The sequence below is a fragment of the Engystomops pustulosus genome, chromosome 8 (assembly GCF_040894005.1).
Source record: "Engystomops pustulosus chromosome 8, aEngPut4.maternal, whole genome shotgun sequence".
Lineage (NCBI taxonomy): Eukaryota > Metazoa > Chordata > Amphibia > Anura > Leptodactylidae > Engystomops > Engystomops pustulosus.
Window position 1 is genome coordinate 91,809,202 of NC_092418.1, and position 14,361 is coordinate 91,823,562.

Sequence of the window (14,361 nt, forward strand, 5' to 3'; positions counted from 1 at the left end):
TAAACAATCACCGGCTTCTGTAGATGTTCACTCTCACTTTCAGAGGGATGACTTATCCCACTGGATGAACAGGAGGACTTATCCCATGTATGAGCATACAGTGGGAAATGTCCTAGCCCTCTGTTGTAAGGACACGTCAGGAATACACCCGACATATCCTTACAATGACATAAACAAGGTGTGAACACATGATTATATATGCGCTTTTTTTATTTCTTACATTGATCTGTTAATATTATGTAGTAGTTTCCACCCAAAATATTGCTGTCAGAAGCCTTGGAAATAGAAACATTTAATGGAAGTAATCATTGCACATACAATAACCACACTTTCCATGTGAAAAGAATCTAAAAAGCAAAAACATTGCTGTAAAATATTATTTATTCATTTTTTTTAAATAATTTTAAAATGTTTGTTGTTAACTTGTACCAAAGTGCCCAATATTAAGCAGAGGCCATGTCTTAAGAACCAGGGGTCTTACTAAATATATAAAGTTTATGAAGTGTGTTTGGCAGTGCAGTGCTGGTTCTCCTCTTCATCTGTATCGCTGGTGTCTTCAGAGGTCTCTTCATCTGTCTCATCCTCAGAGTCGTCGCTGTCATCATCTTCACTGCTTTGCTGTTGTTCTGTAATGGATTAATACTATCAGGTATAATTCTATAGCAGGAAAAAAAACCTATGAGATGTCCATTAAAGGGGTATTTATCACTGAGACCCCCACCGATCAGCAGGTTAAGCCCTATCCCATGGGTAGGGCCTAACTTGTTTCCTGGGAAAACTCCATTAAAGGGCATCTACCACCAGGATGAAAGACTGTATGCAAATGAGCCTGAGGGGCTCCAAGCTCCATTAACACCTATGGAGCCTGCAGCCCCTCAGGCTCATTTGCATACAATCTTTCAACCTGGTGGTAGATGCCCTTTAAGTTCCCCATGAACATGTCGCAGCATGGGGAAATCCAAGTGACATAGAGTATAAAGTGAAAAAGACATATGTTCATTAAATTCATCCAGGGGAAGCGAGATGATATAGATAAGGTGAAGAGAGACAGGTAACTTTTAGAACTTTGTTTTAACCTATTTATCTACCCCCAATACTAACCAGCTGACATTTGACTCCTAACAAACAGGAGAGTTTTTAAGGAGTGTCTTCACCTGCATGTATGTGTACATTGGTGCACCTGTATTTGATGATGGTCAAGTAAACATGTAAAAATGCTGAGCTTTTTGAGAGGGGTGTGGGTTGAGGGGGTGTTGGGTGTTCTTTGAATGTTCTTACATTTTTCTGTATTTTTTGTATGTATGTAGCATATTGCTCTATTCAGTATTCAGTATTTGGAAAAATTACGGTAATTAATAAATTAATTAATCTAATAAAAAAAAAAACCTGCAGAGCTTAGAAGGGAGGCGTAGTGCATATAGATAACATATGCCTTATAGTAAATTTCAGAATAAATAAACACTCCGTCCTTACCAATTTGGAGCATTTCCTCAATAAGAGGTGAAAACATTTTGGCCTCAGGATTTTCTGGTTCATATAGAAGAACTAAAATATAAAGACAGAAATGTTTAACTTAAAAAGCAAGAATTGGATGGGACCCTGCTGGTATCAGCTGATTATGAGGGTGCTGGGAGATGGACCCCTACTAATCTGATATTGGCGGCCTATCCAAAGAACAGGTCACAATAATCTTTGCCCAGAAAACCACTTTAAAGGGGATTGTTTATCAATATAGCAGATAAAAATCTGATCGGGTCTGACAGCAGTAACAATCACCAACCACAAGAACTGAACCTCACCAATTACAAAATAGGGTTCTATTCTTGCGACAGGTCAAGCATGCATCCTGCTGCTCGATTCAATACTATGGCAGCGTTGGAAATTGCAGGGCACAGCGCTGTGCTAACTTTGACACTCCCATTCACTGGCTATGAGAATGCTGGAGATACCTGAGCGCTAAGTGCACCACTCTCGTGATCAGTGGTGGTCCCAGCAGTCAGACCCTCACCAATATGATCCTTTAGATACAGGACAACAATGAAACCCTTTAAATGCATCACAGGACCAAATATAACACTTAAAAATAAAATAATACAACAAAAATGTCTTAATTCTGAGCTTAAATATCCGTTTCATATGAACAAATACTTACTCATCTGACATAGTTTCTGTGCCACTTGGTAATCCTCATCCATTACAGCATTGATAAACTGAAAAATAGGAATTCGTAAAAATAAAATAATAATAATTCTTCGTATCTTATTGGAGCAAATACGGTTGATCCTGCCCTCATATACGACAATGCTATGTGTAACCTCTAGGGGGAGTGTAGATAAGGCTTGTAGTAAAACTGAAAGTCTTACTGGATAGCCTCAGGTTGTAATCCTGACCCCATGTAACCCAGTTTATATTAATGGTGTCTATTCATGATGTCCCACTGGGCTCATTAACAGTCCATGCTTGTTAACCCAAAGGTATGTCACCTCTGCTAGAAGCTCCAAGGGGGCACGGGCGGATTCATCATCGCTCTCCTCTTCATCACTAGACTCCTCCAGGCGTCCTTTGATGTTACCGTTATGAGCGGCCAATGATGGAGGTCCTGCAGCTTCTTTTTCATCTACAGCAATGAAAATCATACAAGGCAGTGCGGATAAATTGGATCTTCTTATGGGGTCATGGGAGGTGTTGGCTGGTGCACACATAACACACAGTTCATTTAGAAGATAAGTCATGTGCTATATATAACACCTCCGCTAGATTGCTATGTCCGTGCTGCGACAACGAGTATTAGTGTGATACAGTAACATTCTGGATTATTTCACCTATTCGATGTATATCATCCAACCTGTGTTGGCATTAAAGGGGCTCTGCCATCTTCGTGGGCGCATGTAAACTATACAAATGGCCTTGTAGGTGAAGTGTCCTGTACCATAAGCACTGCCTTATAGAGAAAATGTATGCCCTGGATACACATTATATGCAAATGAGCCAAATGTGCTCAGCCCCTCCCACTCCGATCCCTGCTCCCCAGACAAAAGAATGGACTTTATAGCAACACCAATGTTATATCCAAAAGCTCATTTGCATATTCAAATACAAGTAAATTTTCTCTGCATTCAGAATACTTATAATTCATGGCCCTTCACCTACAATGCCAGACATTTAGTTCATAGGAGACCAGATCCCTTTAAGGTCAATATATGTTGAATAGTATTTAAAAATTGAACACCCCAGGGGAATATCTTTCTATCTTTCACCTAGGTCAGTAGTGGTGAATCTATGGCACGGCTGTGGGCACCCAGGCTAAAGAGTTTGCTGAACAGGAATTAAGGCCTCCTCCTGTCGCCAGAGGCAGCCCAAGATATGCCACATTCAGCGCTATTCTACAGCGACACATCCTTGGCCGTCTTTGACGAGGAGGAGTGAGAAGATATGGACTGAAATATATTACTAGCGGAGCTCCAGGTCCGGGCCCCACAACTTATCCTTTTAAAGGAAATTATATGTTTTCATGCATTGTGAACCAAACATACCTTGTATCTACACTGATACAGAAACATATCTTGTTTAATCTCTGAACTGAGTGGTTTTGCTCAAAAAACAATTATAAAATTCAGGACCTTGGGAAAACGGGATGGCATGCAGGCTGCTGTTCATAGACACATTGCACAGAGCTTCCTAAACTGTACAGACAGGACTAATCAATCTGAGCTGGATGACTCATACACAGCAGCTGGGGGATGGTGCAGCAATTGATTTCTTCTGCCTGTCAGGGACAACACAGTGATTACAGAGTTCTCTGGAGCAGTACATAATTAGGGTAAAAAGGGAAGCGCCGAGCCAGCCACAGGAGCAACAGAGCTTCATTATCATAATTTTATAAAAATTTACAGTTTACACAGCTCTACAGGGCTGCTGCCTAACACTATGGAGATTTTCATGGTAAAAACTTCTGACTCCCTCTCCACACCACACTGGCACTCATAGCCTGTTAACCAATGGAGGCGGCCTGCACTCCACTCTGGACCGTGCCACTACTTGCACATTAGAGGACAAATAGGATCATTCTACTTTGTGGCATTACATAATTTAGGGAGTTGAATTTATTTCCACTAGAGGTTAAAATGACAATAAAAAAACATAGTTTAATGAACGTGGTCATTACCAGTGTTCCTTGGTACGGCTGCCATCTCCTCTGGTTCAGCATTTTCTTGCTTTTTTGTGTTTATTTTGGGAACAACACTGTAATTTGGAATATCACTGCTGAAAATAGAAGCATCAGTTCATGTCAATATATACAGCTTTATTCGCCAACAAAACATCCTTGGAAGTTTTGCTCTTAGAAATTCTGATACCTACAACTGCGAATTCACTCACTTCACATTAACGGGGCACATTTACTTACCCGTCCGGAGGAATTCACCAAAAGTACATAGACGATAATGCATTCTGCCGCGATTCACTAAGATTGTGCGCTCCGTAACCTACATGTGTCGCTTCCCCACTCCGACAGAGTTCACCTTGTATGCATGTAAGTGCTTGGGCTTGCAACACAATTTGAAAGTTAAATCCTGCGATCAGGCGGATCGTCTGATGACACGCCCCCCAAATTTCTGTCGCATGAAAGCCAGCGCAGCTGCGCCAAAATCCGATTGCGTGTGACACAATCCCGTTAAATACCCGTCACAGCCATGTAAAACCGGAAAACGTCGGAAGATCCGACGAAAGTGAAGGTCCAAGTAAATAAGCCCCAAAATCTTAGTTTGTTAGTAATCAGCATGGGTCTGACTGCTAGGACACCCACCAATCACAAGACCAAGGTTCCCCTTTTCCCCTTATGGATCCTACTATTCCATTCAATGTCTATGTGATTGCTGGAAATGGCCAAGAACATTACTCGACAACCTCCAGCATCTGTAGAGAATAAACGGATCATCAGAACACATGCTCAACATACTGCTCCACCAATTAGACGAAAAGAGAGTCTTGTGCTTATGATTGGTGGGGTTTCAGTAGTAGAACGCTATCAAGAATCAGAATATCATCCCCTGACCACATAACTTTTTAATAACAGATGAGGGTCCTACCTCGGGGATCCCACAGCTGGCACACATGCGCAGCCAGTCTCCATCGCAATTTTTTGCGCAGTGCAAGAAGTTACGTTTCTTAAGAGTGACTATGCCATCTCCATGCCATGACGTCATGGAGGAGGTGTAGAGTGACACAACGACCAGCGGAGTGTGTGAGCACGGGTGGTTCCCACCCTGTGCCCACGTTATTTAAAAACCTGGCCAGTGGCTGCACCACCCACCTGAGACGCTGGGGGGAGGTATGGTCAGTACTATATGCCGACGTTCCTTATAAACCCCTCCCCCCCAAAAAAAAAAATTTAATAGCATATATAAATATGGGTTTAAATCTTCTCCACTACACAAGCTCCACACATACCTGTGCACCAGGGGCTTTACTACACAGAGTGGGATATGTTTGGTCGGGATATAACTTCTTCTTCCTGCTGATCCTTGTCTTCCGGTCGAGCTGCCAGGTCTGGGGAAGGAATATGTAAGACATGAGGTGTAGACTGGATTAGCTTCACTACTCATCGAAATCTGTGGATTATTTGGCCTGAGAGAAGTATTCATAGAAAACATTTTTTTTCAAGAGATGCTCTAATTTGAAAACATTGTGGTATAAGATAAGCCATCACTTTTAGCTGATAGATTGCAAGTGATATTTTATTAGAAGTTCCTAATAATAATAATAATTATAGAAATTACGATATCCTAGGTGTATAATCCTGGATGCAGTGGCACTAGGTTACACAATAAATAAATAGATAAATACAAAACCATTTATTCTTCTCCTAAATGTCACTAATAATTTGCTTTAAAAGAACAAAATCAATTTTTCCCTGCAATGTGTCCTACACAGGATTTGCACCATTGACCAAGAAATGAAGATGAATTAGAGAGTTGCACGATCTGCAAACATGTAAATACTGTGCAAATGTCTTCTATCTCTTCACTGTCTACCTGGATGGGATCTCATCAGCATCCATCTAGATAGGAACTGGTCACCGTCCTCCCAGATGTGATCATGTAGACATCCTCCTGGGTGGGGTCCCGTCTCCATCCTCCTCGGTTGGATCCCTTCTTCGTCCTCCTCGGTGGGATCCCTTCTTCGTCCTCCTCGGTGGGATCCCTTCTCCGTCCTCCCGAGCGGGATCCCCTTCTCCGTCCTCCCGAGCGGGATCCCCTTCTCCGTCCTCCCGAGCGGGGTCCCTTCTATATCCTCCTCGGTGGGGTCCCTTCACCGTCCTCCCAGGCGGGGTCCCTTCACCGTCCTCCCAGGGCGGGGTCCCTTCACCGTCCTCCCAGGGCGGGGTCCCTTCACCGTCCTCCCAGGGCGGGGTCCCTTCACCAACCTCCCGGGTGGGGTCCCTTCACCATCCTCCCGGGTGGGGTTCCTTCTCTGTCCACCCAGGTGGGATCCCTTTTCTGTCCTCCCAGGTGGGATTTGGAGCCTAGGGCCCCTCTGGCTCATTTGCATAATTTCTAAACCTTTTGTTTTAGTAAAAACAAATACTGAAAAACTAAAAGAAGAGTGGATCCTGCCAGAGGGAGCACACACCAGTGAGCTTGGTTTACAATACTGCATCCTGGTGTTAGATGTTCTTTAAAAGATTTATTCACTGTTTTATTGTTTCCTGGATGGAATCTCCAAACTCATTGGATCTTAGTAATGATGTGAATAAAAGGCCACACTGCGACTTTGCTATTTTTCTTTGAGCAATTGTCTTCCAATGAATGGGGATGTATTGCCATCTTCTGTGGCACTCCAAAACTTTGAAGGTGGCATTTGGCTTTCCGAGAGGCACTGGTAGTAATATCCCAATCAATCAATCAATCAAAAAAATGATGTTATATCAAGACCCCCACCAATTAAACTCTTGACCTTTCTCTAATATATAACAATAGATTATAAATTGAATGTTACCCATTGATTTGCTATTATTACTTTTTACCAATCATCTTTTGAATATATAAATGGTGTATAAATAATAAGCAAATGTATGTACCGTGATGCTGCTTCACAAGGATGAATCACCACTTCATCTGTAAAAAGTCAATAAATTTGTTAAAAAAAAAATCTCATACAACATTCAGTTCTATATATTTAACAATTCAAAACAAACCACTAGGGCAGATTTGTTAAGCGGGACAAGTTGAATTAGTAAATCTGCCCTTCTTTCCCTAATGTGATGGATTAGAGCCAAATTTACCTTTGGGTCCAAGCACTTCTAGTTTCCCATTTTGAAAACTTATAGGTCTCTACAAGAAATGACAAATATTATTTGTAAAATTAACACATTCCACATAGACTATGGGCTGCATATAACCAATGATTTCCATCAAAATACATTCATCTTGATTTTATATAAAGTGGGGAAGATTCCTTATATTATACACATGCACTATACTTCTCACAGTGGCTGATGTTGGATTATAAATCTGGTGCATTCTTCACCTGTTTAGTTTGAAGGGGTTGTCTGGAGGTTAAAAATCATGACTAGAGATGAGCGGAACCAATGTTCTGTTCCCTGAACCTGACATATTGCCAGAATGGCGGCCCAATAGCCAATCCGGCAAATTGACACTCCTAGCAACTAGCCATGGCTAGTATGAAGAAACTTAAATACCACACCCGGTAATGGTCAGGATAGGTGATGTTCTTGTAATGAAGCAGCCATGTTATTCACTCTCCAGTCAACCCCTTTAAGTTAGTACTATCTATTATTTGGCTAATTTTGCACCAGAATTTTATACCATCTTAATGGAAATCTACCATTTGATTTGATGCATTATGAAGCAAACATACATTCAGAATGCTGTAGTTACACTGATGCAGAAACATTTCTTGGTCATGTCTTGAGTGGTTTTGCTGATAAAAGAATTATAAAATTATGATAACGAAGCTCTGTCGCTTCTATGACTGGTTCAACGCTTCTCATAGCACGTTAGTTATTCACTGCTGCTCCGGATGATGTAATCCCTGGGTTGTGCCTGAAGGCAGATCACTTGCTGCACCATCCCCCAGCTGCTGTGTATGAACGATCCAGCTCAGGTTGATTAGTCATGTTTTGACTAAGCTTCATGTGTAATGTGTTTATGTAGGCAGCCATGCTGATCAAGCTTTCTTAATGTCCTAAATGTTATAATTGTTTTTTCGGCAAAACCACTCAGCTCAGGGATTAACCAAGATATGATCCTGCATCAGTGTAGCTACAGCATTCTCAATGTATGTTTGCTTCATAATGCATCAAATCAAATGGTAGATTTCCTTTAATTCCTCGTCCTTCCTGCAACTCTTCTACTTTTCTGAACAGTGCCATACAGAACAGTGGAAAGTCACAAACATTGTGCAAAAAAAAAAAAAAAACAGACCTGCACAAAGATTTTAATTTTTTTTATGCCAGAAAATTAGATAATGGAGGTGGTGATGACGGAGGTTGTGAGGAAAACAAATTCTCTCCTATGACTGTAGCTGACCCAATGCTTTCCATTGCCCTGAAAGTGGATTTAGTTGTTCCAAGACTAACCTTTGTTGTGGACTCTTGAGTTTTACAAACACTGCAAAAAGAGAAAACAAATCAGAAATTTTTGGATCACATAGATACAAAGGGGGATATTTATCATACACTGGCGCTCGTGCGCCAGTGTATGATCGCCCCGCCGCTGATCTACGCAGGGCCTGGCGTAGAAAAAAACGCGGCCGGCGACTTTTCACGTATGAAAAGTCGCCTGCAGCAGCGAGTGCGCAGGCCCACTCCCGTCCGGCCGTGCCCCCCGCTCGGCCGGCCGCGCCCCCCCTTCACTGGCGTGAAGGTGGCAGATTGGGGAAAATAATTGCAAAAGCTAGCAATAAGCTAGCATTTGCGATTATTATAGGGCCTCTGCGCCACTGGCGGTGCGCAGAGGTCCTGATAAATATGCCCCAAAGAATATAAATATTTTTTCTATGACATTTGTTGAGTGAGTGCTCAAACAATCCAAATGATTGTTTACCAGTTCATAGATACAAGACAATATACTTACGAAGACATGGGTGCACTTCCTTTTGTATAATCACCATCTACAATACAAAAATGTGCCAACAAATTAATTAGCTAAAAAAAACCCAAAATACTAATATACTATATTAACTATACGTTTCTCATTAAGATAAAAGATTACACTGGGCAGCATTTATTATGGCGCCTTAAAAGTTGAACCTGTATGTTTGGGGCTCAGATTCTGGAAATGACACCCATCAGTGCTATGTTTGGAGATCTGGGATTGACAAACTAGTTGTCGCTCAATATTGTGCTAAAGAAATTTTGAAATTAATGTCATATTTTGTGGCTGTAGAGATTTTCTATCAGGTCGCTGAAACCTGATTCCTGTGATTTCCTGCGCTGAGGTGTTCTTGGAGATTTGCACTGGATGCTCCAACATTAATTAGTCGTAAGAATCTTAAGAGCCACAAGAGCCATAGTAATGAGAACAAGGTGCCCAAATGCATCAACATCTCATAAACTAGGAACATGATGACTGACACGTTTCAGAATGACCTAACAACCTTAAATCGTGGACCATGATTAAAAGGGATTGTCTGAGACCTAAAAAACTGCTATTTTGCCGGGAGGGGGGCTGCTTAAAAAATAAATAAACATGTATTTACCTCCGGAGTCCCGTGCTGCGGTTTCTCCTGACCATGCCTCCGTTTGTTTACAGGGGCATGGAAGCTGCGCTAAGACCATCTTCTGGATGACCATGGTGGCTGGTCATGCCCACCCTTCACCATATCCAATCACTGTATCAGATGCTGGGATATGGGGACAAGTGGGCGTGGCTGGAAGCCAAGCTTAGGTTAAGTGCCCCTACAAACAAACAGGAGGGACACTAGGAGGGACCACGGAGGCAAGTACAGGTTTATTTTTTTTGAGCAGCCCCCTCTCGGCCACAGTTTTTTTAATAGGTTGCGGAAAACCCATTTAAGACTTCTTCGGTCAAGCCGAAATGTGTTGGTCGTCATGTTCCTATCAGACTGTACTTTTGGCTTTTGTCTCAAGTCCTAATAGTTTGTCTGCTTCAACCTTGCTGGAGGTTTTTTTCAAGTTCTTCAATCCATAACCTATGTGCTATTTCATGGTTGGCTATTTCAAGTCATTAATATTTTAGTCCCTGAAAACCCTCTTTACAGGATGTCCATGTCATGTTTGGGTGTGCAGAGACCTCCAGGGGAAGAATTTTTCTTATTACCTGTTCTACTCTCTAAATAACATAAGAGGATTGTGATGAGTAGGACCTCCCTTCTTCTATTTGTCAAGATGGAGTAAAAAAAATAATAAAAAACACACTAGGGGTGGACAACAGACAAATAACATTAGGAGATGTTCAGACATCTGTTTTTTGATGCAGAGAAGAATGGATGCGTCTTATCCTTATTTTTTTTAAATACACAAGTGGAAAAATTCTCCACTATACACTATATATGAATACTGTACATACCTTCTGGGTCAAGAACTTCCAGCTTTCCCAATGCCTGAAAAAACACAGTGAGAAAATATAACAACATAAAAAATAGATACTACAGTGTAACTTCTCAAAGAAATACTAGAATAGATCTTTGAATAATTTTTTGTCAGAACTTAGCAGAGGAGAGGATAATAGCAAACATTGCAATATACTTCATTAAAACCTTAACAACTTAGCTCATTTTTCACTTCCCGTCCTCAAAAGTGTATAATTTTTTTATTTTTTGGGTGTACAGGGCATTGAGAGATCTGTTTTCTGTCTAACAAATTGTACATCATAGTGACAGTATTTATTATTCCATGCCATGTGCTGGGAAGCAGGAAAAAAAAATATGCAGTGAAATTGGTTAAAAAAAAGCATTTGCACCATTTTCTTGTGGGCTGGTTATTTAGAGCTATCACTGTGAACTCCAGATGACCCCTCTACTTTATTCTTTGGGTTTGTATGATCATGGGTACCAAATTCATATACGTTTTATTGTACTTCAAAGGGAACCTGTCACCAGGGACCTCATTTTCACTAAAGACAGATTGTAAAAGCCCATGACACCTGCAGTGTAAAAATGCCTCTCTGCCTTTTCTAAGCATTTGCATTACAATATAATTGTGTGTTATAACTTACCTTGCACCCTGACAAAATCCTGGGGTTGTCACAGGGGCTGGACTCTGGTTTGGATGCATTCAAAAAACAACATGTGACTTGTCTGAGCTGCAGGCTGCCTCCATGTTTGTGCTCCTGCATAGCTTGTCTGTCCCTCACTGATGTCAGGCTGACCAGGCTGTGACCTGGAGGAGCTGTACAGGAGCACAAAGGTCGGGGCTAAGATCTGAGGAGTGAGCAGCATAGACAAGGCACTTTTTTTTTTTTTTTAATGCATCCAAACCAAAGGATTTTGTCAGGGAGCAAGGTAAGCTATAACACACAATTATATCTTCTGCCGCAAATAAATACAGAGCTGCGTTTCTGACATTTGAGTGCTATTTTCCATAACAGGGGTTCAACACTGGGAATAATAGCTATCATATTTTGATAGATTGTGTTAGACCAGTGATGGCGAACCTTTTAGCGGCCAAGTGCCCAAAAAGCAACCCAAAACCCCCCTTATTTATCGCGAGGTGCCCAAAAATTAAAGCAGTAACTTACTGCTCCCTGTTCTTCAACAATCATATTGGCCTCCTGAGGACAGCAACACAGCAGAAAGATGGAAAATTTGCATTATTTTAGCTTATTTCCAGTGTCCCTCTGTACACAGAGAATCAGGGGGCCAGCAGGAGGTCCTCCAAAGATAATTTGGACCTGTCTATTCATTCTCCCTCTTCCTACAGTCCAAACTAGCGAAGTATGTATCAAAATATGACTGAAAACAGCATCTTTTAAGTTGCTTGGAACTGCAGGAAGATTCTTTGAGTCCTGTCTGGTGTGCTGGGGCGATGGCCCGGGTGCCCACAGAAAGGGCTGAGTGCCGCCTCTGGCACCCGTGCCATAGGTTCGCCACCACTGTGTTAGACAATGCCTAAGATGTTTATGATTTTATTTGTTTATTTTATATCAGTTCTAGGGAATGGCAGGGGGGTTGGGGATTTTTTAAAAACTTTATTTTAAAACTGTATTTATTGAAATCATTTTTGAGTAAAAGATAAGATAACTCTAGCCTTTATCTGATAGTATCACCGCAGAATTGCTTCATACATATAAAAAACAAAGTAGCATTTCAGGGACACTTTTCTACAGAAAGCTTCTCACCTTGCACAGACTGACTTTGGAAACTGCTCCACAGACTTCAGCCCTGAAAACATAATGCAGTGATATCTGTTATACTGGTTATCATCCACAGATCATATAGAGATTTTGAGGTATTCTTGTCTTCCGGGATTTTCTGGGAACGTGAATCACTATATTCTCTCTAATATTGCTGGGCAGCATCTGCATGGAATTTGTATCTTTTATGTAGGCTGACACACCAGAACAGAACCCGTCACACCGATTTTGCTACTTCCAACAACTGTGACTTCTTTATTGATGAAGCCATGAGATCAAGTTCATAGGCGAAAGAGAAGGGCAAACCCTGACATTTCTTAAACATTTCTGCTTTAATAATAATAATTCCTTTATTGATATAGCGCACACAGATTACGCAGTGCTGCACAAAGCATGACAGATCAGTCCCTGTCCACAATGGGGCTCACAATCTAAACAACCTACCAGTATGTTTTGGAGTGTGGGAGGAAACCGTCTTTCTAAGAGCCTTTGGCCCCTTCCACACTAGCATTGCATTTCACGTCAGGGTGCAATGCGTGAAAAACTGACGTTTTTGGCTGCGTTTTTGTTCCATTTTTCCTTGGAGTCATTAGCGTTTTTGCATTTTTCACGCGCGCGTTGTTCGCGTTTTCGGTGCGTTTTTCACGCGCGTTTTTTAAGTCAATTGGACTTTTTCAAAGGGACCATGGTTCGGGAATAACATTTTTTATTTAATTGAAAAAGAATGTCTTCAGATAAGTTAGCAGATGTATACAAACATCTTTTCTTCACTGTTCCGCGCGTATATTATCTCCCGACAAGTTAGCAGATGTGAAGAACAGTGAAGAATAGAATAATAACAGTGAACACAGTGAACACAGGATCATTTAAGTGAAAAACACAGTGCAGAACACAGTGCAGAATAGATTACAGATGTTCGGCACATCTGCTTACTTGTCGGGAGATACGCGCGGAACGGTGCGGCCAAAATAGTATGTGAAGAACAATATATATGTGTGAAGAACACATTGCAGATGTATGGAAACATCTGCAATGTGTTCTTTACAAAAGTAGAGCATGCTGCGATTTTGACGCGCGTCAAAACAAACGCAAGCACGCGCGTGCAAAACAACGCAAATGAGGAAAGACCCATTGGAAACAATGGGACAGAGTGCAATGCAAGTTCTGCGCGTCAAAAGCACGCGCAGAACTCGCACGTGAAAAACGCTAGTGTGGAAGGGGCCTTTATCTTAGTAAAGTAAGAGTCCCTAGTTTATCATGCTTGATTTTGATGGTAGATCACCCCTAACAAGCCTGAATCAACAAACAAACTGCCAGATTCACTAATAGCTTCTGTCCTCTCAGTAATCCTGGCGCAGCTCTCATGCAAAGGAATAAAATTAACCTCACGTCTGGTCTGGTGGCGTCAATAGTAAATTTGGTGGGTCAGAGTATCCCCAAAACCCCAAAATGCCTACTTTGTGATGTGAAAGGTTCAAAAAACGTGGAAAAAGTCGCCATTTCCTGGATGTGCGCTTGGAATTGTGACTCTTTCAGACCTTGTACACCAGAAAACTGGCAGCCAGGGCACAATAAACATCCCAGAGGCGCGGAGGTCACTCCACGACCACAGTGTAGCCCCCACAATAATATTTTTTTTAAAAATAACCCTTTTTCTCCAAGAAATAATGAATTCTCCAGTCCTGGCTCTTACTTCCTCCTTATATCCACAGTGAGGAGGGGTCCACCTATAGATACAGCTATACTGAGCCCCCTATAGGTACTCCACTGTCACATGACATGCTCCTATGGGGAGGTCCGGGGTGTAAATACCTGTTCATCCTCAGGTGTATGGGCTCAGGGATTCCCTGCCTCCGCCATGGAGCAGCTCACATCTGGGGAATCAGGATTCAGAAGCTGCGGCTGGGAGTGTTGTCTTGGAAACAGACGCACAGGGGGGTTACACAGAAATCCTTCCGGCCATGAACAGTGACAGAGCTAAGCAGTTCCGCCCGCATGAGAGTCTGGAGCGCCACCTTTTGGGGAT

The 14,361-nt window shown here is 41.8% G+C and overlaps 1 protein-coding gene across 1 annotated transcript; it reads right to left on the reverse strand.

Annotated features, from left to right (window-relative positions):
• Nucleotides 1-417: 417 nt before the first annotated feature.
• Nucleotides 418-14,292, reverse strand: ERICH2 (glutamate rich 2). The gene is made up of 13 exons (XM_072119941.1): nt 14,148-14,292; nt 12,321-12,363; nt 10,551-10,584; nt 9,096-9,132; nt 8,600-8,630; nt 7,283-7,331; nt 7,079-7,115; nt 5,449-5,547; nt 4,166-4,263; nt 2,484-2,617; nt 2,153-2,210; nt 1,474-1,545; nt 418-626 (listed from the first exon to the last, which is right to left on the reverse strand). The coding sequence occupies exons 1-13, from the start codon at nt 14,153-14,155 to the stop codon at nt 496-498; spliced, it is 831 nt and encodes a 276-aa protein (XP_071976042.1). The 5' UTR covers nt 14,156-14,292; the 3' UTR covers nt 418-495.
• Nucleotides 14,293-14,361: the final 69 nt, after the last annotated feature.

Excerpts from the sequence above, each read along its gene's own strand:
- ERICH2 (XM_072119941.1), bottom strand. Across the intron at positions 9,133-10,550 it reads GGAAGTTCTTGACCCAGAAG|ATGGTGATTATACAAAAGGA; the intron begins GTATGTACAGTA and ends TTTGTATTGTAG. Across the intron at positions 1,546-2,152 it reads ACAGAAACTATGTCAGATGA|TTCTTCTATATGAACCAGAA; the intron begins GTAAGTATTTGT and ends TTTATATTTTAG.